General features: G+C 39.9%; 2 protein-coding genes across 2 annotated transcripts in view; both read right to left on the bottom strand.

The window, feature by feature from the left end:
- The window catches only part of LOC137075818 (uncharacterized), a 199,728-nt gene that overhangs the window by 31,444 nt on the left and 142,745 nt on the right, over positions 1-25,539 (bottom strand). The window lies entirely within an intron of this gene.
- On the bottom strand, positions 11,022-12,434 carry LOC137074998 (serine/threonine-protein kinase pim-2-like). The gene is made up of 4 exons (XM_067443120.1): positions 12,062-12,434; positions 11,782-11,958; positions 11,536-11,624; positions 11,022-11,310 (listed from the first exon to the last, which is right to left on the bottom strand). The coding sequence occupies exons 1-4, from the start codon at positions 12,396-12,398 to the stop codon at positions 11,230-11,232; spliced, it is 684 nt and encodes a 227-aa protein (XP_067299221.1). The 5' UTR covers positions 12,399-12,434; the 3' UTR covers positions 11,022-11,229.

Raw genomic sequence — 25,539 nt, 5'->3', positions numbered from 1 at the left:
TCTATAGATCAGAATATCCTAAACATCTGTGACTGTTAAGATCTTAGGAGTAACCATTCAGAGTGACTTAAAATGGGACGGACAAGTGGACCACATGTTGTCCTCAGCTAATAGAAAGCTTTTTGCTTTCCGCCGACTAAAGAAATTTGGAGTTCACGATCAAGAACTGGTTACCATCTATACTGGGTACGTACGTCCAGTGTTAGAGTATGCAGTCCCAGTTTGGCATAATTCCTTGACCACTGACCAAATTAAAAGGTTTGAAAGAGTGCAGAAAAGAGTTTGTAAAATCATACTGGGACGAAGGTACGAAGGATATTCTGATGCCCTCTCTTTTCTTGGATTGAGTACCGTATTTTCCGGACTATAAGTCGCACTTTTTTTCATAGTTTGGCTGGTCCTGCGACTTATAGTCAGGTGCGACTTATATATCAAATTTAACTGACAAGAATAAACATATAGCCGCGAGAATGCGCTCTATGCTGCTGCTGTAGCCTAATATTTACTTATAGACAACAACTTAGAAAGACTGAACACAAACAAAATGCCCCATAAAGAAAATCTTATTCTGCAAAATACAAACAGCATGTAGTAAAACATGCAGCGGAGAACGATTCTCACAGCGTTCGTCTCGCGCGGCAGAGCCTCTCCCGGCAGAGAGTTCAAGCCTCTGTGGACTCGTTCCTTCAGCTCTGGCCATCTTGCTTACAGTCCGCAAGTAGATTTCTTTTTCTTCTTCATCACAATTAAAGTAACCTCTGCTTTTCGCCAGTCCCTTACAAGTTTCTCACTCACTTCAAACTTTCTTTCTTCGGCTCGGGTTATGCAGTGAAGCGGGCACGAGCGAGTGCACGCGAGCAGGTGCTCGCATGCGCGCGCGGGTGCTCGCGTGCTCGCATGCGCGCGGCTCCAGCTCTGCCCTAATGCGACTTATAGTCCAGTGCGACTTATATATGTTTTTTTCCGCGTCATGACGCATTTTTTGACTGATGCGACTTATACTCCGGAGCGACTTATAGTCCGGAAAATACGGTACACTAGCAGAGAGACGAGTCCAACTGAGCCTTGATTTTGCTAGGAAGCTATATAAGTCTAGCTTTAGAGATTGGCTACCACCACTCAGGGAGCAGCTGACTGGACGCCAGATGAGGAACTCTTCTAAACTGACAACCCCCAGATGCCGAACGGAACAATTCAAGAGATCACCTATTCCATATATGTGTAGACTTTTAAATGATTATGGATTTTAAATGGACTTCACATACTTTTATTAAGTATTTTATTCTCCTTTTTCTTTTAATCTTGTATTTAAACTTGAGTAAATATGCTTTGACAATTCACTGTAACAGCAAAATAATTCAGTGTTCCCCTACGACAAACGTCTTTGGGTCCCTGTAATGAAGCTGATAAAGTCAATAAACAATAAACAAGATGGCAGCATCCGTTTTGATCATTTTCGATCGATCCCAGGGATGAGCAATATGTACTTGGGGGGGGGGGTCATGAGCCTGAGCCAGGCGGTCTCCCATCCAAATACTAACCAGGCACGACCCTACTTAGCTTCCGAGATCGGGCTCAGGGCGTTTGTCCAGAATTGTAAGCGAAAGCCTCAGCCAATAGAGAGCTATTTAAAGAAGGGAGACCGGTTTAGCCCACATTCACACACGTCCTGGGCTGCAGCTGCAAGACAGCAACAATTATTTTCATGTTTTTTTTTTTTAAATAAATAAAATAAAATATATTAATATTAAAATCAAAAGCCTACTCGCTTCAATGAAACGTCTTGACTTTAAATTAGCCTTCATGTCAATTCATTCTGCAGCCACATTTTAACCAAATTTGACATTCCATTTTTATTATTAGTGTTTCGTCAAGTCACATAACACTGCAGTGTGCGGCGCAGATTCCACCGTGACTGCCGTTCAGTTCTTTTTCTTTCATTCCTTTTTTTTGCTAAACATGAAACTCTACAAGGAGAACAGTAATCCGATACAAGATTTAAGGTTTAATTTGTCACCGGAAGTCCTACAGCTCCACCTGGGGCCGTTCGTACGGGAAGCGTACAGTAGCCTATAAAGCAGTGTTAACACCTTGCTGAAATGGCGGGGCCAATGTCTGATTGGACGGGCGAGGTTCGATGCAAAATTTGCAGAACTTGATTATCTTTTTTTCTCTCCGTGCATTGACTTGCTTATTTAACAGTAATTGCCTTTAATTTGTGAAAATGTGACGAAATGACAGGGTTGTCACTTAATTGGATTCTGACTGAATTGTTTATTTCATTGGTCTAGCTCAGGGTTCCCAGATAGGAGGCTCGTGATGGAACTGGAGGTGGTTTGTGAGTCGATGAAAAGCTAATAATTAAACAGAATGTAAATGACTGCAAAATTAATCACAATAGAATTCACATTCAGAGCTGTGATTTAATAGTTTGTTGCGCTGCATGTTTCAGAGTGAAGAGCAACACTGTGTTCATGTGTTTTCTGCATCTCGAGCACCTCAGTTCATGCAGGAAATGCTGCTTCTCACCAGGGGCGTGTCTAGAGGGGTGGCAACCAGAATATGATTGGCCCCCCTTGGTCCCAACATCATTGGGCTAGATCATAGACTGTAAAAAATTATGGCTGTAGTGTCCGTGACGTCACCCATAGGATTGCGATAAGCCGTTCTGAAGCTTAAAGTAGGGGCGAGCTGGGCGTTGCCATCTTCTGAGCGAGTCATCGCGTGTCACTCCCGGATAACAGAAAATGGGCAAAAGGCGGGATGTGCGGGAGGCTGAGGTGACGCAATGACTATAGACGGCAGATAAATGGCTATCCACCTGTCAATTAAAGTAACCACGCCCCTAATTATGCAGAACTTTAAGGCTTTATATAACGTAAACCGAGTTATAAAAAAATTCACCCTCCTTACAGTTGTCATGAAGATCAAAATTAGCCTTATAGACCAAAACCACAATTTGTCCCAGGCTGTAAACATGTTTTTTTCTGCTGTAAAGTTGAGAATTTTATCATGGGGCTCAAAGAGATTCTGCTCCTTCTGGAGCCGGTCCCTAGTGGCCAGTTAAGGAATTACAGTTTACATTACTTCCGTATTGGCTTCAAGAGAGATCGCGGGAGGTTGCCGCTTGGGCTAGATTTATTTTTTTATTTTATTTTTTATGTATTGCTGAACACATAATCATTTACAAATGGCATGGTGGTAATAGAGCATTTTTTTATTGGGCTAGATTTACTGTCAACCTGAAAATGCCCACTGCCATTGGATCAGAGCTCTGTCAATCACTGCTTGATTTGCATCTCGCGAAGGGGAATCACAGCTAGGTGCGCGGTTTTAAAACCGTAGGAGAGAGACACCACGACACGTCCGTGTTTACAGTATGTGCACACTCAGTTATATATTTTGAAATATCGTATCGTATGTTAGTATTTAGTATGAAACTTTCGTGTTTGACTGTCACTGACCAAGCTATTGCATGTAGCTAGCTACTAGTATATACAAAAATTATATATATTACTTTATCTATTCTTTTAAAGACTAACGACACAATAATCTTTTTCTAAGAAGGCCGTGGCCTGGTAAACATCAAGGGGGTAATCTAGCGCTCGGAAAGCGTTCCACCCATAGGGGCGGCCATTGCTAACCAAGCCATCACCTGCTGTTAGCATCCCACTGACTCCCTTTCATTTCAGAGTCACTTTGACAGTGAATAACTTTACATCTGAGGCGTTTAAAGACTCCATTTGTCCATTGTTTATTTATAAAGAAACACGACAATGCATAAAAGGCTCCATTACCTTGTATCTTACACTATCGCCCGGCAGAAGCTGCTTTTGTAAAAATAGGCTAACGATTGCGTCATAACCAACACGACTCTGTCCCACAGTAGAGAAATTACCGTATAGACCTGAGGAGATGCTCAGAAACAATCTTTTACTGTCTATGAGGCAGTCGGGGGATGTGGAGACATAAAGTCTGATAAAGTCAAGAATGGAGAGAAGCCGATAGTGAGCCAAAAGCAATGGGAGAAAATATTTAAACAACGTGATTCAGATTTCACTTTCCACAACTACTAGAAGACCTACAGCTGTCAGACAGGAGGCTCACGTCACATCCATAGATATCCATAATAAAGGCTAGATGTCTCGTGCGCGCTGTTGGCCAATGGAGGTCACCGTCCGCAACTGGCGGCCATCTTGTCACAGGCAGCTCGCTCACTCGTAACAGTGTGTTTTAATGGTGCATGTACTTTTAAATAGCCATAACTTGCTCAATTTTCAACCGATTTTCAAACTGTTTTGTTTGTTATAAACGTCAGAGATGTAGTTATGACACTACATACGTATGCATAATTATTACCATGGACTTCAATATGAAAGTAACATTGAACAGAACAGATAGGTGCAATAAAAAAGGGATATATGTTAAATCAATATATAGGATACTAAAACTGTGTACCGAATGGCAACATGAGAAATTTATTAATTATATATATATATAACCAGTCAGTTGTTGGACCCCATTGACAGCACAGCAGGGGAAAACTACTATGGCAGTCAAAGGAGTCCATCAACTCCCTGGTTACCAACATTCTTCAAAATATCTTAATTTGTGTTCATCAGAAGAAAGAACCTCCTACAGGTTTGAAACAACTCTTCTGAGAAACAGAACTGTGTTGTCCAATCCATGAAAAATACAAAATTATTTTCAGGCTTGTGCAGTGCCACATTTAATACCTTTAATATTAGGAAAAGATTTTGGAAATCTTGCTTAATATTTTCTAAACCAGTATTTTGTTCATTTGAATTTTCTGATTGCCCCCCTCCCCCATTTATAAACTCTTGGGATTGCCCCTGACCTTAAAGGGCCTTATTGCAAGTTCATATTTTTTTGACCTTGTATGAAAATACCATATAAAAAGGTAGTGCAGGATTTAAAATATTTTAAAAACACATAGAGCACAAATTTAGTAGATAAAGTAGCCATTTCTCAACATCGTGTCATATTACAGGAGAGGGAGTCGTTGCCTCGCCTCAGTGCAGAATAGGTTGGTATTCAGTAAGAGTGTATTTTCTGTAGTTTTTCTATTTCAATTTATCATTGTCAATGTCATGATAAAAATATTGTGTCCAGCCACCTGTCAGGACATCGAGTCAGCAAGTTTGATAGTTATGCATATGTCCTTTATTTGATTGGTTTATGAGAGTAGTAAGTCCCGCCTCAGATGCTGTGGGAAGACTGACTGTCTGACTGCGAGTGCGCGGCGGGAGATACAAGAGAGGATAGACGCTGAGATTGCGGTAAATAAAAGTGGCATTTAGTCGATAAATTACTGATATTGTGTGTATAGTGCGATTAGTGACCTGTGTAAGATACACAAGTGTTGAATTTGTGGTTTGTTTGTAACTCGGTTCTCCATGTATGTTTGTTTGACACCAGCCTTCAGTCTATCGCGGCCATTTTCTATAGTTTAGCGGTGCAGATCGCAAAGACTAAAGACGGATAACGCTTTTGTTTTCCTAACTTTACACAACGAATGAGACATTGAGCACCATAGGGTCTGCTGCACGTGTTTCCCTGGAGCAACATTCAGGTCAAGTCAAGTCAAGTCACACACACACACACACACACACACACACACACCAGTCACCATATTGTGTGTAATATATATATACAGTGCCTTGCGAAAAAATTCAGCCCCCTTAAACTTTGCGACCTTTTGCCACATTTCAGGCTTCAAACATAATGATATGAAACTGTAATTTTTTGTAAAGAAACAACAACAAGTGGAACACAATCATGAAGTGGAAAGAAACGATGTTGACCTAAATGACTAATGATGATAAATAGACTCCACCTGTGTGTAATCAAGTCTCCGTATAAATGCACCTGCACTGTGATAGTCCCAGAGGTCCGTTTAAAGCGCAGAGAGCATCATGAAGAACAAGGAACACACCAGGCAGGTCCGAGATACTGTTGTGGAGAAGTTTAAAGCCGGATTTGGATACAAAAAGATTTCCCAAGCTTTAAACATCCCAAGGAGCACTGTGCTAGCGATAAATTTGAAATGGAAGGAGTATCAGACACTGCAAATCTACCAAGACCTGGCCATCCCTCTAAACTTTCAGCTCATACGAGGAGAAGACTGATCAGAGATGCAGCCAAGAGGCGATGATCACTCTGGAGGAACTGCAGAGATCTACAGCTGAGGTGGGAGACTCTGTCCAAAGGACAACAATCAGTCGTATACTGCACAAATCTGGCCTTTCTGGAAGAGTGGCAAGAAGAAAAAAAGTGTTGTTTAAAGTTTGCCACAAGCCACCTGGGAGACACACCAAACATGTGGAAGAAGGTGCTCTGCTCAGATGAAACCAAAATTAAACTTTTTGGCAACAATGCAAAACGTTATGTTTGGCGTGAAAGCAACACAGCTCATCCCCCTGAACACACACCATCCCCACTGTCAGACATGGTGGCGGCAGCATCATGGTGTGGGCCTGCTTTTCTTCAGAAGGGACATTGAATATGGTTAAAATTAATGGGAAGATGGATGGAGCCAAATACAGGACCATTCTGGAAGAAAACCTGATGGAGTCTGCAAAAGACCTGAGACTGGGACGGAGATTTGTCTTCCAACAAGACAATGATCCAAAACATAAAGCAAAATCTACAATGGAACGGTTCAAAAATAACCATATCCAGGTGTTGGAATGGCCAAGTCAAAGTCCAGACCTGAATCCAATCGAGAATCTGTGGAAAGAACTGAAAACTGCTGTTCACAAACGCTCTCCATCCAACCTCACTGAGCTCCAGCTGTTCTGGAGGAGGAATGGGCAAACATTTCAGTCTCTCGATGAGCAAAACTGACAGAGACATACCCCAAGAGACTTACAGCTGTAATCGCAGCACAAGGTGGCGCTACAAAGTATTAACTTAAGGCAGCCGAATGATTTTGCACACCCAATTTTTCAGTTTTTGATTTGTTAAAAAAGTTTGAAATATCCAATAAATTTCGTTCCACTTCATGATTGTGTCCCACTTGTTGTTGATTCTTCACAAAAAATTACAGTTTCATATCATTATGTTTGAAGCCTGAAATGTGGCAAAAGGTCGCAAAGTTCAAGGGGGCCGGATATTTTTGCAAGGCACTGTGTATATATATATATATTACACACTGTAAGCTGACTGAGAACGAGTGTAAACAACACCTAAAATGAAGGAGGACCGCTTAGTACACAGAATATTTTCATAATTTCTATCAGCTTAAATCTGCATATTTACCCCAGGACGTTCGTTACCTTTATAAAATACTTTTTATTTTTATTAAACATAACCTATGTATCATTTTTCATGTCAAATTCCTACATTTGATAAATTAATTCAGTGAGCCTTATCACACACCCTGTGCAGTGAGACGCCAGTCTCAGGTGTGTTTTGCTAGTTTCAGCCATACGCAGTTCTCATTTTCACGTCCAGCTCCACGTTGTTTAAATATCAAATGCACTCTCTCATCTGTTCAGCCACGGGCGTCTGGTCTGAACACCAGGTGTGTTCTGGAGCACTGTTGGTGTGTTGCTTTTTAAAAAAAAGTGAAAACGACTGACCATTGACCAACACACACCTGCTCTAAGTCAACAGCGCAGTATTTTTGTGTTATTATATGAAGGGTGTGTCAGTAATATGAGCCTATAGGCGGTGCACAACTTTTAATAAGCATTAATAAGATGAATCTATATTTAATTCTTACAGTCAAAACATGCAGCATTTAATTTTACATTTGATTATTTTATTACATTTCTGTAGTATTTTACCCTAATATAACTTAGAACACATCTCATTAATGTTCAGAGATAAATGACTCGCGTAAAACTCTGGAAAATACAAATTAAGCTTTACACAAAAAACTAATCATGATTTTCAAATGACCTTTATTTATTATTAAAGTCTAATTGTTTCAAAGCAGCTTCAGTGTTAATAGGGAGATAATGCAACAGAATTTGATTCGGCTACAGCCGCTCTGGTGAAAATGGTGATGTCATCCAGATAATTTCAGTTATCATATAGTGTCAATGTGGACAGACCGGTAATATCATTGAAATTTAGGTCTCCCCAACTGAGCAAGCTAAAAGCTAAAGGCTAAAGGCTCAAAGCTGCAAGGAATCAAAACTCCTTCAGGGCCAGAATATTCTGGCAACATTGCAGGTCTCAAGTCATATCAGGTAAATGGATATTCAAAAGATTGGAGTTGTCATGACAGAGATGAAGCGTCAATGCAGCATTTACAGGCAGAGTTTAATTGACACGCTCTCAGCAGACACTTCAGGGATGCCTTGGTCATCTCCAGACGCAGCTCCACCATCCCATCCGGACACGGCCTGGATCCGGCTGACTGCAGTTAACCTCGGGATAAACAGAGAGACTAACATTAGTGTAGATGCCATTCTTTTTATGATGCAACGAGTAAATCAGGTGTTATGGGAAGTGTTCGACAGTGTTACTGTTCACACCACCGGTGGCGAGAGCGGCAAGGTGGCCGGAAGTCATTAATTTTCAATGGGAGCCGGGCGGCGAGCTCCGGCGAGAGCGGCGCGTCTTGGAAATCAGCTCAACTTTATGGAAATGACGCGGTTGGGCGGCAACCAATTGTAATGTAGAAGTGCTCCGCTTGAGAGAAATCCAGAGAACGCAGGCCTGTAAACTTTGGTTCCGACGACATTAGTTCCCAAGCCAAATGTAGGAGAAGTTGATCATTGCTGTGCGGGTTTCCCTGTCATTTATGACGAGACCATTCAAAGTGATGTTTAATTTGTTAAGAAGTCGCACAACACTATTTTATAGGCGCTAGAACGCTTGCTTTTCAGCGGGTATGCAATTCATTCTTACTTTCACATTTAAACGATTTCATGAGGTTAATTTATACCCTACTAGTGGTCAGTCTATCAATCAACATGCTTGTTTGATTTGTGGCCTCTTTAAATAGAGTTTAAAAAAAGAAAAAACATTCGATCTATGTCAGAGCGGCAGCGCGTCCACGAAGCTTTCTACAGCGTCGTTGGCAGGGCGGCAAGAGTGAATTTTGACGCTCTCGCCGGCGGCGGTGTGAACGCACGGTTAGACAGTATTCTAGGTTACTACTTGTGCAGTTTCCTATATCGAGGGAACTTCGCTCTGCGTAAAAACAACGAATTTGGGGATGCTCGCTAAGCATCAACGCATCTGAAGTATGAATGAAACTAGTCCAATCCTGATTGGTGTTACGTCATGATGTAGATGTGACGGCATACCTGGAAACTATAAAGGGGAGGCCGGCGCATAGTAGCATCAGTTATCGCTCTTCAGCATAACGCTCTGTGTGAAATTGTCTGTCTATTAATTGTTGTTTGTCAAAAATATATATTGTGTGAGTGGCGACTGAGAGAGAGTTCAAGCAATGTGTGCACCCGTGTCCCCGTTTCATGCGGGCTCGGACACAAATTTGCTTTGTGTGAAGTGCCTGGGTGTTCAGTATGCTAGGGTGGCTCTCGAGGGAGCCGCGCATATTGGCATTGTGATAAGATGATGCTCAGGGTGCTTCGCTCTCTGCTGGCTGTGTGCTCAAAGAGGCCGGCGAGCCTCATCTGTCCCGCGTCTGTTTAGGCAGCGCGCGGCGGCATAAATCATTGTACTCGCTAATGAACTTATCAGCGGGTCTTGGGACTGCTGAGGCACCATCTCATCCTCGCTGACAATTCAGATGTTCTCCTTTGCCGAGTGGAAGCCTGGCTATGCGGCCTTTTCCCCCGGGGTGGAGAACCCGATGCTTGAGCCGTCTGACATGCACAGCATCGAGGCAGGTGAAGTTAAGCACCAAACACGATACTTCATTCGTAAAATAAGGGCGCTCGGGCAGTTCTTGAGGGGGTTGCCTGTAGTGACTCTGTGTTCTCCGTCCCCGTGCGGAAGCCCGCTCTGCGCAGTTTCTTCCCCCGGGTGGAGAACCAGATGCTTGAGTAGTTTGATTCCGAGGAATTAGACGTACTCAGCATCGAAGGAGTGAAGTAAATGAGAGTTCGCCACTTCATAATGCAGACTCGATGTCGCATTGCCGAGGCAGCGCCCAGATTACGGATCTGCAATAAAATAAGTTGAACACGCGATTGGTGTACATATGATACTGTTTGGGGCGAGGCAGCAGTGTAGTTGACGATTCCGTATGAATAAATATTAAAACAGTATTGACTGGTGGTGATTATGGGAATTAAAATGAATTAAATATTATCAGACTTGAGGAGTTAGATATGTTTATTCAGTCTATCAATCTGGCCATGTTCATTGATGGATGACTATGGTGATGGTAATTGAAGGATTGGCTGAGGCCCCCTTTGAGCCACAGGAGTCGGCTGAGGCTAAGAACCTGACCCTTGAGGTGGCAATTCTCCTTGCTATCACTTCTCTGAGGAGAGTGGGGGACCTCTAGGCCTTGGCAGTGACACCAACATGCCTGGAGTTTGCCCTTGGCGGAGTTAAGGCCATTTTACATCCTAAACTAGGTACCTAGGGTGCCATCTAGGTGGCCAGGTCATTGGTTCTTCAGGTTTTTCATCCCCCGCCCTATGTGACGGCGGAAGGAGGGAGGCTTTTCCTTTTATGCCTGTTCAGGGCCTTGAGAATATACTTGGAAGGTCAGCAACACCTTCCTGCGATGCCGGCGCTAGGGTGCTCCAGTCCTAATTGTGCCTGGTCTCCAGCTTCACAATAGGGCAGGCGTATCCTTGGTGTGGCCTAGTGGGCACTCGTTCCCCAAATTCATCGTTTCGACGCAGTGCGAAGTTCCCTCGATATAGGGAACGTCTCGGGTTATGTATATAACCCTTGTTCCCTGAGAGGGAACGAGCACTGCGTATCGCCTGAGAGCGTTTTGTTTGCGAATTATCGCGATAATTTGCGCTACTATGCGCCGGCCTCCCCTTTATAGTTTCCAGGTATGCCGTCACATCTACATCATGACGTAACACCAATCAGGATTGGACTAGTTTCACCATTCAGGGGAGGGTTAGTTCTTGTTTTATGTCACATTATACCTCCTCAAAAACATATAATAACGTATAATAAACAATAATTTATGAATAAAAATAAATTACTTTTTAAATTTACATTTCTTCAAAACGTTTTTCTATAAAATGAGAGTGTGTGTGTGTGTGTGTCTGTGTGTATTTAAAGATCCAGAAAAACCCTTATCTTTCAGAGGTTTTAAATTGAGTAGGCACGCTGGTTCCTCAGAGGTCCAGAGGTTACAGAGGTTAGAGTAATAAGGTCCTTATTACTTCTAGTCTGTAATTTGAAACAAACAGAAATCAGGTTATTGTTTAAATACAGTATACAAACAATATAGAGATATGAATAAAAAAAAGGCAACATATATAAAGTTTACAGAAATGGAAATTTAAAAGCATGAGTGAAAAGCAGCACTGTAATGTGTCATGTGACTAAATGAGGTTCGCAGCACATATCGAAAACTAGCGTGAATAAAGCTAAGTGTCAAAATGTAATGAAAACCTTAAACCAGTCGTGGAGACCGACTTTCTCCAGTTCAATCCTCCTTGTTGGGAAGACCTGCAGACAACAGCGAATCAAATCGCAGCATTCTGTGGAGAACGAAGGGAGAGACGTTTGATTATTAGCTTAAACTTCACAAATATCCTCAAAGCCATCATTTATTAAGCCACTGGGCTCAGATGTTCCTTTTCCTGCATTGTTGTTTTGATCTGTCCAATAAGATCCAGAATTAAATGAGGATCTCACCTTGTGACAAGCCGTTTCTGGTCCAGATGTTCCGATGTATCTCCTCCAGGTCTCGGCTCCTCGGAAATTTCTTGCACAGCATAACGAACAAGACTACGCCGAGCGACCAAACCGTCGCAGGTTCCCCGTGATAGTAGCCACTCAAACGGTACTCAGGGGGGCTGTACTTTTTTGTGCCTGGAGGAAAACATTTGTAGATTTACATTAACACAACATTAACGGCTCACAATCGGCACCAGAGTTTGAGGCACACCTCGCAGCTTTGAGGAATTATACATACCAGAAAAGGAGCGGTAACCCGTGCTGTTGAGAAATTCTCCACATCCAAAGTCAATTAATTTGACCTCTAAGGTGTCCGGGTTAATCAGCAGGTTTTCCAGCTTGATATCCCGATGAAAAACTCCCCGCCGGCAGCAGGCCTGAGCCGCAAATGTGACCTGGCGCATAATAATGCGTACCGAATCTACATATTTGGTGCCCGTGTAGCTTGTTAAAAACTCTTTCAAGGTCTGACAGGGCATGGGCCGCTCCAGCACCATAAGGTATCGGTGAGGCTCGTCCTGCCAGTCCAAGAGCTGGATGATGTTAGGAGCACTGGGCCCTCGATTGGCAAACATTTGCAGAGCCACTTCCAGCGGGATGGGTCTGGAATAACCGCTCTAGAAGAAAGACAGTCATTATAATATATTTATCATTTATAGTCTGTGATTAATGTTAACATGAGATGTATAAAACTGAAAACAGTGACTGAGAGGTAAAGCAGAGAGAGCACAGCCGACTTACAATCCTGGTATATCTTGCTTCCCGATTGGAGGCACATTTCACCGCCACCTGATGAAAAATTAACAGAAAATGGATTTGCGTTAGAATTATTTATAATACATGTGTTCAGAGTTCACAAATTACAATCATTACACCTGAACAAACATTTACATGTCCATGAATTTAATTGTAAACATGCAGAGCACGTCTGTCTATTAAAACAGGTCTGACATGTGAAGTGCACTAAATAGAGAATATAAGTGTGTGATATAAGACACAAATAATCATCTAGATTAGGGCTGGACAATAATTCAATATCAATATATATCGCGATATAATTTTTTTCAATAACGGTGATATGATTTTTAAACACATTTCCGATATTTCGATAAATATATTACAGCATTCCTCACTGACTGACGTTCAGGGCGCAGCCGTCAGAAAGAGCAGAACATGATTGGCTACTTGCGCGATGACGTACACCACAGAAACGCAGTCAGTGCTCAGCAGGAGTAGGCTGATAGATCCAAAGCGGCAAGTTTTAGCTACAAAAAGAGTTTCCCTGACGCAACACAAATGTGACTGAACGAACTTCCACAAGTAAGGAGAAAGACTAACGTTAATTCAGTGGGGTGGAAGTGGTTCGGCGTGTCCCCAGCACTTTTAATAAAGTGTATTTTCATCCCCCGCACTTTTACTGGGTCTCACCGGTCCTAGTCGACCCGCTCCAAGCGGGATTCCAAACAGCGTTACCCGGAGCGAGGGCGGGCAATTTAACAGGGACGCTAAAGACCGCTTTCTCTAACCTCGGTTGATTGCGCGCTTCTTGAGGTCACGGGCAAGTGTACATAGAAACCAACGTGAATACGTCAAGATTTAATTTCAGAGACAAAAAATAATCTATGCATGACCTGTCATTTTATTCGTATCTAAATATGAGGAGGACGCTCTCAGAAAATCCAAAAGCGGATTCGTAGAACTAACGTTACTGTCACGCTGGAGCTGCAGCTGAAGGACAACGTTACATATACAAATCGTTATGAGCTGAAAGGTGACGATCGACAGTCAGACGATTGCGACAATATATGAAAGCAATGAAGGAGCATCATGAGCAACAAAACTGTTTTCAACACTGATAACAATCATGAATGTTTGTTGAGCATCAAATCCTAATATGAGAATGATGATGACACTGAAGACTGGAGAAATGATGATAAATTCAGCTTTGATCACAGAAATAAATGACACTTTACTATATATTCACGTAGTGAACAGATGATGTAGATCAGAATAATATTTCACTGTATTACGTTGTTTACTGCATTTTTAATTAAATAAATGCAGCATTAAATAAATGCTATAATTTTGCATAAATGGAAAATAGAGCGCTATGAATTGTTCTTCACTGAAATTTAAAACTTAAAAGAAAATGCTCAATAAACTGCGTCTGTGGCATATGAGCACTGTACGCTGTGAAGCAGATCCACCATCTGAATATTAAGAATAATATAATCAGCCTATGTTATAGTTTAAACTTAAAGATATTAATATTAATAAAGTGAGAGTCTTATGTTTATTTGATGTTGATTTCACATTTCTTTTTCATATAAAGGCTAAATACAAATAAAATAGGAACATTAATTTATTAGGGGCCAAGCACCGAAGGTGCGGAGGCACCTATTGTAATCGTAGCCGTTCCTATTATTAGGGGCCAAGCACCGAAGGTGCGGAGGCACCTATTGAAATCGTTAGTGTTCCTATTATTATTATTAGGGGCCAAGCACCGAAGGTGCGGAGGCACCTATTGAAATCGTTAGTGTTCCTATTATTAGGGGCCAAGCACCGAAGGTGCGGAGGCACCTATTGAAATCGTTAGTGTTCCTATTATTATTATTCTGCTTCTTCTTCTTCTTCTTCATAGGAGTCTCTGGCAGCCCATAGAACCGTATGGTAAAAAGTTGTGAAATTTGGCACACTCATAGAGGCCAGTCTGAGCTGTCACTATAGCAAATTTGGTGCCTCTAACTCAATCTCTCTAGCGCCACCACCTGTCCAAAGTTTCACTCATATTTATGCTTATAACTTTTGACCCCTAAGGGCTAGAAACAAAATTCTTTTTTCATCGGATTCCTTGGCTCAAGCCGATTCGATTTCACCCTATGATGTCATTTTCCGGTATGCAAATTTTCCCGCCATTTTGAATTTTCTGAAAAACCTACTTTTTCTAACTCCTCCTAGGCCGTTGCTCCGATTTTCATGAAAATTGAAACAGATCATCTTCATAGCATGCTGACAAAAAGTTATGGAATTTAAGTTGATTCGTCCAATCGTTTTCAATAAACGCACAAACAAATTTTACGTAGAGGTTGCAAAAACACACTAAAGGCTATATCTCCACAACGCTTTATCGTATTCAAACCAAACTTGGTACATGTCATCACAAGCATGACCTGAAGCAACATGCAGCGTTTCGGCGCAGCGCCACCTACTGGTCCGGAGATACGAAAAATGCATATTTTGGCTTATAACTTCTGAACCGTTTATCCAAAAATCATAAAATTGGTCTCATTAGATTCAGGGCGTCATGCCGAGTCGACTGATATCCAATTTTACCATGTCGGCCATTTTGGATGTCGGCCATTTTGAATTATGTGCAAAAATGCTGTATTTTATGAACGCATGAACGGATTGTTACGAAACTTGGTATGGGTCATCACCACGATGCCCTGAAGTAGCCTGAGAAGTTTCGAAACAGCGCCACCTAGTGGATAATTCTTTTTTTTCAAACGCTTATAACTTTGGGTGTGAGTGAAAAATTTTGATGGGAGTAGCTTTTTTGGGCTCCTGAATCCTTGCCGAGTCCAACGATACAAGACATGCCCAGTTTCGGCATATGGTTTGCGCAGCGTTGTAATTTAGCGCTTAAAAAACATTTGCTGATATCTTCAAAACCGCTAGTCCGATCGAGACGAAACCAGCCTCAGAAGTTCGGAAACATAGGTCGATAGCTATACGCTAATGCCCAAATGTCAAAATATTGATAGTAAGGGGTAGTAAAATCCAATCAAAGTCAGGTGTCAGTCATTTTTTACGTGTTTTTTCATATAAATGTCTATAACTCCAAAACAAAATGAAATATTTTCACCAAACTTGACACACATATGTATGGGCTCACTACGAGGACACATAAAAAAATTGGTGGGATTGTGCCTCTTGGTGGCGCTATAATAAAACAAAACATGAAATTCCCATTGACTTCAATGCAGTATTACGGTTTAAAATGCTAATGCTATAATTTAAGAATGCACTAGTGTATCATTACAAAACTCGGTATGTGTCTTCCGCTCTATGTCCCGAAGATATTCAAAAAGTTTCGGGGCAGCGCCACCTTGTGGTCAAAAGTTGTAATAAAATGTACAAAAATGCTAATAACTTTTGATTAAATTAGCCTATTGTAATGAGACTGGTCATAATACATTCATTGGCTCATGCCGAGAAGATAGATACCAATTTTGCCATATTTTGCAAACATATCTGTGCTCCATCTTGTTATTTGTTAAAAATCTACTTTTTCAAACTCATCCTAGACCGTTTGTCCGATTTTCACCAAAATTGATCCGTATCGTCTTCAGACCATGCTGACAAATAGTTATGGATTTCGGATTGATAGACAAAACAGTTTTCATATACCACTGCAACAGAGTTGAGCCATGATGCAAAAATTACTCTTGAGGCTGTATCTCTGCAATGCTTTGACATATTGACACCAAACTTTGCATGTGTCATTGTCATCTCAATCTGACTAAACCACATCAGTTTCGTAACAGTGACACCTATTGGTCGAAAGTGATAAACCATTAAACCATTATTATTGACTGTATTTAAAATTTGACTGCTATTTTGCCTAAAATCAACTTAATAGGTCCTTAATGGCTCATTGTTGCAGTTGGCTTGAGACTTCCAGCCATGCTGGCATGTCTTGTCTTCTTCTTTGCGCTTGGCCCCGATAATGGCTGCTTGTTCTGCTTCTTCTTCTTCTTCTTCTTCTTCCGCCATAGGAGTCTCTGGCAGCCCATAGAACCGTATGGTAAAAAGTTGTGAAATTTGGCACACTCATAGAGGCCAGTCTGAGCTGTCACTATAGCAAATTTGGTGCCTCTAACTCAATCCCTCTAGCGCCACCACCTGTCCAAAGTTTCACTCATATTTATGCTTATAACTTTTGACCCCTAAGGGCTAGAAACAAAATTCTTTTTTCATCGGATTCCTTGGCTCAAGCCGATTCGATTTCACCCTATGATGTCATTTTCCGGTATGCAAATTTTCCCGCCATTTTGAATTTTCTGAAAAACCTACTTTTTCGAACTCCTCCTAGGCCGTTGCTCCGATTTTCACGAAAATTGAAACAGATCATCTTCAGAGCATGTTGACAAAAAGTTATGGAATTCAAGTTGATTCGTCCAATCGTTTTCAATAAACGCACAAACAAATTTTACGTGGAGGTTGCAAAAACACACTAAAGGCTATATCTCCGCAACGCTTTATCGTATTCAAACCAACCTTGGTACATGTCATCACAAGCATGACTTGAAGCAACATGCAGCGTTTCGGCGCAGCGCCACCTACCTGTCCGGAGATACGAAAAATGCCTATTTTGGCTTATAACTTCTAAACCGTTTATCCAAAAATCATAAAATTGGTCTCATTAGATTCAGGGCGTCATGCCGAGTCGACTGATATCCAATTTTACCATGTCGGCCATTTTGGATGTCGGCCATTTTGAATTATGTGCAAAAATGCTGTATTTTATGAACGCATGAACAGATTGTTATGAAACTTGGTATGGGTCATCACCACGATGCCCTGAAGTAGCCTGAGAAGTTTCGAAACAGCGCCACCTAGTGGAGAATTTTTTTTTTCAAACGCTTATAACTTTGGGTGTGGTTGACATATTTTGATGGGAGTGTGTTTTTTGGTCTCCTGAATCCTTGCCGACTCCAACGATACCAGACTTGCCAGGTTTCGGCATATGGTTTGCGCAGAGTTGTAATTTAGTGCTTAAAAAACATTTGCTGATATCTTCGAAACCGCTAGTCCGATCGAGACGAAACCAGCCTCAGAAGTTCGGAAACATAGGTCGATAGCTATACGCTAATGCCCAAATCTCAAAATATTGATAGTAAGGGGTAGTAAAATCCAATCAAAGTCAGGTGTCAGTCATTTTTTACGTGTTTTTTCATATAAATGTCTATAACTCCAAAACAAAATGAAATATTTTCACCAAACTTGACACACATATGTATGGGCTCACTACGAGGACACATAAAAAAATTGGTGGGATTGTGCCTCTTGGTGGCGCTATAATAAAACAAAACATGAAATTCCCATTGACTTCAATGCAGTATTACGGTTTAAAATGCTAATGCTATAATTTAAGAATGCACTAGTGTATCGTTACAAAACTCGGTATGTGTCTTCCGCTCTATGTCCCGAAGATATTCAAAAAGTTTCGGGGCAGCGCCACCTTGTGGTCAAAAGTTGTAATAAAATGTACAAAAATGCTAATAACTTTTGATTAAATTAGCCTATTGTAATGAGACTGGTCATAATACATTCATTGGCTCATGCCGAGAAGATAGATACCAATTTTGCCATATTTTGCAAACCTATCTGTGCTCCATCTTGTTATTTGTTAAAAATCTACTTTTTCAAACTCATCCTAGACCGTTTGTCCGATTTTCACCAAAATTGATCCGTATCGTCTTCAGACCATGCTGACAAATACTTATGGATTTCGGATTGATAGACAAAACAGTTTTCATATACCACTGCAACAGAGTTGAGCCATGATGCAAAAATTACTCTTGAGGCTGTATCTCTGCAATGCTTTGACATATTGACACCAAACTTTGCATGTGTCATTGTCATCTCAATCTGACTAAACCACATCAGTTTCGTAACAGTGACACCTATTGGTCGAAAGTGATAAACCATTAAACCATTATTATTGACTGTATTTAAAATTTGACTGCTATTTTGCCTAAAATCAACTTAATAGGTCCTTAATGGCTCATTGTTGCAGTTGGCTTGAGACTTCCAGCCATGCTGGCATGTCTTGTCTTCTTCTTTGCGCTTGGCCCCGATAATGGCTGCTTGCAGCTATATTTATTATTCTGCTTCTTCTTCTTCTTCTTCTTTTTCCGCCATAGGAGTCTCTGGCAGCCCATAGAACCGTATGGTAAAAAGTTGTGAAATTTGGCACACTCATAGAGGCCAGTCTGAGCTGTCACTATAGCAAATTTGGTGCCTCTAACTCAATCTCTCTAGCGCCACCACCTGTCCAAAGTTTCACTCATATTTATGCTTATAACTTTTGACCCCTAAGGGCTAGAAACAAAATTCTTTTTTCATCGGATTCCTTGGCTCAAGCCGATTCGATTTCACCCTATGATGTCATTTTCCGGTATGCAAATTTTCCCGCCATTTTGAATTTTCTGAAAAACCTACTTTTTCGAACTCCTCCTAGGCCGTTGCTCCGATTTTCATGAAAATTGAAACAGATCATCTTCATAGCATGCTGACAAAAAGTTATGGAATTTAAGTTGATTCGTCCAATCGTTTTCAATAAACGCACAAACAAATTTTACGTAGAGGTTGCAAAAACACACTAAAGGCTATATCTCCGCAACGCTTTATCGTATTCAAACCAAACTTGGTACATGTCATCACAAGCATGACCTGAAGCAACATGCAGCGTTTCGGCGCAGCGCCACCTACTGGTCCGGAGATACGAAAAATGCATATTTTGGCTTATAACTTCTGAACCGTTTATCCAAAAATCATAAAATTGGTCTCATTAGATTCAGGGCGTCATGCCGAGTCGACTGATATCCAATTTTACCATGTCGGCCATTTTGGATGTCGGCCATTTTGAATTATGTGCAAAAATGCTGTATTTTATGAACGCATGAACGGATTGTTACGAAACTTGGTATGGGTCATCACCACGATGCCCTGAAGTAGCCTGAGAAGTTTCGAAACAGCGCCACCTAGTGGATAATTCTTTTTTTTCAAACGCTTATAACTTTGGGTGTGAGTGAAAAATTTTGATGGGAGTAGCTTTTTTGGGCTCCTGAATCCTTGCCGAGTCCAACGATACAAGACATGCCCAGTTTCGGCATATGGTTTGCGCAGCGTTGTAATTTAGCGCTTAAAAAACATTTGCTGATATCTTCAAAACCGCTAGTCCGATCGAGACGAAACCAGCCTCAGAAGTTCGGAAACATAGGTCGATAGCTATACGCTAATGCCCAAATGTCAAAATATTGATAGTAAGGGGTAGTAAAATCCAATCAAAGTCAGGTGTCAGTCATTTTTTACGTGTTTTTTCATATAAATGTCTATAACTCCAAAACAAAATGAAATATTTTCACCAAACTTGACACACATATGTATGGGCTCACTACGAGGACACATAAAAAAATTGGTGGGATTGTGCCTCTTGGTGGCGCTATAATAAAACAAAACATGAAATTCCCATTGACTTCAATGCAGTATTACGGTTTAAAATGCTAATGCTATAATTTAAGAATGCACTAGTGTATCATTACAAAACTCGGTATGTGTCTTCCGCTCTATGTCCCGAAGATATTCAAAAAGTTTCGGGGCAGCGCCACCTTGTGGTCAAAAGTTGTAATAAAATGTACAGAAATGCTAATAACTTTTGATTAAATTAACCCATTGTAATGAGACTGGTCATAATACATTCATTGGCTCATGCCGAGAAGATAGATACCAATTTTGCCATATTTTGCAAACATATCTGTGCTCCATCTTGTTATTTGTTAAAAATCTACTTTTTCAAACTCATCCTAGACCGTTTGTCCGATTTTCACCAAAATTGATCCGTATCGTCTTCAGACCATGCTGACAAATAGTTATGGATTTCGGATTGATAGACAAAACAGTTTTCATATACCACTGCAACAGAGTTGAGCCATGATGCAAAAATGACTCTTGAGGCTGTATCTCTGCAATGCTTTGACATATTGACACCAAACTTTGCATGTGTCATTGTCATCTCAATCTGACTAAACCACATCAGTTTTGTAACAGTGACACCTATTGGTCGAAAGTGATAAACCATTAAACCATTATTATTGACTGTATTTAAAATTTGACTGCTATTTTGCCTAAAATCAACTTAATAGGTCCTTAATGGCTCATTGTTGCAGTTGGCTTGAGACTTCCAGCCATGCTGGCATGTCTTGTCTTCTTCTTTGCGCTTGGCCCCGATAATGGCTGCTTGTTATTATTATTATCCACCATCACTTGCACTAAATTAAATACAATCTGAAATTACTGCATTTTGGTTATTCTTTAGTTATGTTTCTTTTGCAACAGTTAATCAGGCTATGTCCGTCCTGCAAGCAGTGGCAGCGTTTCACAAAAACCTAGGGTAGCCTATGGCATAAGTCCTTCCGGCCATACAACAACAACATTCCCAAATAATCAATTTAGTCTATATCTAAACAAAATGTGAAAAAAAATCCACTAAAAGAACTTATCAACAGACTTAAAAACAATACAAAAAATAATGAAAATATTGAATCAATCAATCAATCAACTTTATTTATATAGTGCTTTTACAATGACGATTTTTTCAAAGCAGCTTCACAGTGTTAAACCGGACAATATTGCAACAAAATTTGATTTGGATAGTTTGATTTGGATAGTTTATATAATTAAATATGTAAATATTACCTAATGAATAAATTTAATTTGTGTAATTAGTTGAATAACTTTGATCATATTTTTAGTGTCCCCAACTGAGCAGGCCAAGCCAAAGGTGACAGTGGCAGGGAACCAAAACTCCATCAGGGCATGATGGAGAAAAATAAACCTTGAGAGAAACCAGACTCAGTCGGGGTGCCAGTTCTCCTCTGGCCTATTATTAAACAGTGTATAATTATTATTGGAATTTGATATTGTAGACTACTTATTAATTTCATTGTGAAAGCAGTCAATGCACTTGTAAGCGTGAGAGCCTGCCCACACACTCGTCTGATTGGCTGTTACTTTTGATTGATTGATCTCGCGAGTCTGGTTTGCTGCAGAAAAACTTGTTACATTGCGCCTCTGATTGCATCTGGTTAGGACACGGCATTTAATTTTGCTTTTCAAAGCTGCAAGAGAACTAACTAGTAGCATCATGAGCTGTTTATTTCCCCTACTTGTCTGAATGGCAGGGTATGGCAACTGCCATACTGTGACATATGTAAACGCTGACCCTGTTCACAAGTAAAATTCTCTTTCAGCTCTACATTTTGCACGCTGTTAGCTCTCCATTACGTTACACAGTGCACAAAATGATGATAAAAAGGGTGACGGTAAAAGGGAGTGACTGACGGCTAAATTACCAACCTAAAGCCTGCTTTAAAGTTAAGAGCATGAAGATGAAGTACATTTTTTTAAGGTGGTCCAGTCACTGTATCAGTTTACAGCAGGCACAGTAATTAGCAAATGCTTTGTAGAAATGAAAACAGTTTGCACCACCACAATTATTTACAGTGGAAGAAATGCTATATTTTCCAAATATATTTTGAGATTGCACTAAAATCGTAAACATTTTGAGCCTTGTTAGTAATTCATATTAACCCTTGTGCATTCATTAAAAAAAATTACACATAGGTTCATAGAGGACAAAAATGTCCATGTGGAAAAACTCTCATAAAAAAAAAAATAATCTTGGGAGCACAGACTTCAGTAAATTTAAAGAAGACCCTTGGCAGATTATTGTTGAAGTCAAAAAAGTTTAAAAAGTTAAACAAAAAAAAAGTTATAGAAGTTTAAGTTTATGAAAATGATTTATGAATAATATTTTATAAAACAATATATATATTTTTAAAAACATGTTGAGTTCTAAAACTAGAAAATCAAAGCCATGGATCTAAAAAAGCTGTGTTTAAATTTTGAGGTTGATATCTCAAAAATGAGCTGTCAGTAAGATTTTGTTTGGGCGCAGTGTCAACTTTTCCCCATTAGATGCCAGAAAAACTCCTCTGGTTCACAGCGGTTGGATTTGTGATTTGTGATTTGCAGTTGAGTTCTTCTCTCTCATATATAACAAGCACACACATGCACACCTACACACAATTTTTTTATTACATACATACACACCACACTCTGACATCCATACCAACCCACCCACACAGTTATAGCTGCATAATTTATCAAATTAGCTTCATAATACGCATAAACAAAAAACAGGAATAAAGTAAGTATTTGCTTTATATGCCAAACCTGAAAAAATGGCACCATCTAGTAAAAAATAGTAAAAATGTAAATTTTGAAGCCTTGGCAACATAATAAAAGCCTATTAACAAAGATTGCATCATTTTATAGTTAAATAGAAACGGGATTAAAAATAGCAGTTTTAATGGGTTTCAGTGTGGACATTTTTGTCCTAAAGTGTGAGTATTTTGTGTACCTATTGCAAAATAGTTTTTATCTTTTTTTTTATTTAGTGCAGTTAGCATTACAACAGACAAAGTTATCAAAAAAACAAAACTGAAAAGGACAAAAATGTCCATAAGGACACACAAGGGTTAAATCATGTTTTTCACATAAGGGAGTGAGTCAGACTACAGTCCTGTTCAATCCAAAATGGAGTGATTATGAGAAGTAATTTTTATTGAATTCAATAAGCAGTACCTATGACATTTCACTGTAATCAACATTCCTCAATACCTTCCTCAATTTGATGACAACACCATCTAAAACTTAAATGAAAGTATAATATATCACAAAATAGCCATTTACCATTTCATTTTATTTTAAACCTCTGCTGTTGTTTTTGCTGTCAGTCTTAAAACATTCGTCCAATTATAATTGAATTAGCCTATGAAAAGAGAGAAAAAAAGTTCAAAGGCAAAGACAATAGTAAAAAAATAAACCATTTCATAAATTATCAAAAAATAATGATAGAATTCTTAGATTTTATTGACAATAAGTAGTAGTTCTTTATTTAAAAACTGATGAAATCAGAATGATAAAGAAAAAATAGATATAAATTTGTGTTATCAATCTGTAGAGCCATACACTTATTAATTTGACATTAATAACAATGTGTCTCTAAAAGCTTTTTAAATCTATTTTTTAAACATGGACGGTGTAATTAGACTGTCAGTTTATGTTTTAAAGTAGAAATATTTAATAATGCACAATTTCAGATCCAAAACTAGCACCATTCTCAAGGGCTTTGTTTGACGATATTGTAACATCAAGTACAGTCTATTTATTAATCAAATGCAAAGATGATTATTCAAAGCACAGGCAACCAAAACCGAAACAAAACAGCTTAGCTTAGCAAAGCTAAGACAGTGATAGTGAAAAATGAATATAATACAGAGAAATTATAATCAATTCACCAGACACAGATTGGCATAATGGGCAACCAGTAAAACAAATGAGAACACACTAGAAACATAGGCACCAACAGAAATCAGGAACTGAAAGTAAGTATAAACTGAGAAACAATTAAACAAAATTAATCAAAATAAAAGTCCTGGAACAGAAACAGAACATGACAGTACCTGCCCTTTCCAAAGGCAGTTTTTGATACATAAATGCAACATCACAACAGCCAGTGTGGTGGTAGTGGAAGAGACTATGGTGGAGCTGGCAGAGAAAGATACCACTTTAAAACCAATACTGGTGGCAATGGCAGAAATGGCATAGTGGATGAGCCAGAAGGATGGAGGCACATGGTGGAGCTTTACGTAGTGCAGAGCTGTGCATATCAGATGAACAAGAGATACATACAAGATGGAGACAGGTGGCTGGAAAACCAGGGTGATGCAGTTGGACCAGAGGACCAAGGTGGAGATGGAAAATCTGTGGACTGAGGTTGAGCCAGTGGGGGTGATGAAGATGCTGGATGGACAGAGGACCCCAGTAGAGCCAAAGGATTGGAGTGTGCAGGCATAGTCAGTTGTTTTAAACTAGATGACAGATTGTGTACTGTATTCATAGTCCAACAACACAATAAAACAAAACTAGTTTTATGAAATGTTAAGAAGATTAACAAATAATATATATAAATAATAAAAAATAATAAATATGAAAACATGTGCTTACATTGACTCTGACATATAGTGCAGACCAGGGTGGAGTCCAGTAAACAGAAAAAAGGTTGGAGTCAGGAAGGCTGGACATCAAGATAGTGTCAGAAGGCTGGAGAACCAGGGTAATAATGCTGGACCGGAGGGCCAAGGTAGAGATGGAAGTGAAGCCAGTGGAACTGATGAAGATGGCAGAGCTGGACAGATAGAGAAGCCCAGTAGAGCCAAATGATTGGAAGATGCAGGTGTAGTTAGTTGTTTTAAAGTAGGTGTCTTCATAGCCCTAAAACACAAAAAACACAAAAAAAAAAATATTGTTTATTGTAGTGTTATGCAATGATAATAAGATTAACATATATGCATGTGACAAAAATATATTAAAAAGCAGCCTTTATAAAGACTAAATATGCTCACATCAAATCTCTGTCAAGGCCTGGATGGCCTGATGTAGTCAGATGGATGGAGACCCACAGTGGAGCTTAGCTTGGAGCCAAGGAGACAGAAGAACAAGGCAGAATCAGGAATGCTGCGGATAAAGATGGAGCCAGATTGAGAATCAGGGTGATGTCGCTGGACTGCAGGGACAAGGTGGAAGATCTGCAGATGAGTTGGAGCCAATGGGAGTGACAAAGCTTGCAGAGCAGGAGAGATGGAGGACCCCAATGTAGGGTCCAGCCATGTAGTGTCCTCTTAGCCCTATAACACAATAAAACAAAATTATGTTTATTGTAGTTTTATGCATTGTCAAGAAGAAATGAACATCTAATATGCATATGAAAAAACATAACACAGGATTTATAAATAATAAAAATATGCACCTATAGTATCTGTGAACATTACTTTATATTCAGCAAAGAATGGGAGAGTGGGATGC

The sequence above is a fragment of the Pseudorasbora parva genome, chromosome 5 (genome assembly GCF_024679245.1).
Source record: "Pseudorasbora parva isolate DD20220531a chromosome 5, ASM2467924v1, whole genome shotgun sequence".
NCBI lineage: Eukaryota > Metazoa > Chordata > Actinopteri > Cypriniformes > Gobionidae > Pseudorasbora > Pseudorasbora parva.
Note: the sequence above shows the minus strand (reverse complement) of the source record. Positions and strands in the feature narration are given on the sequence as shown.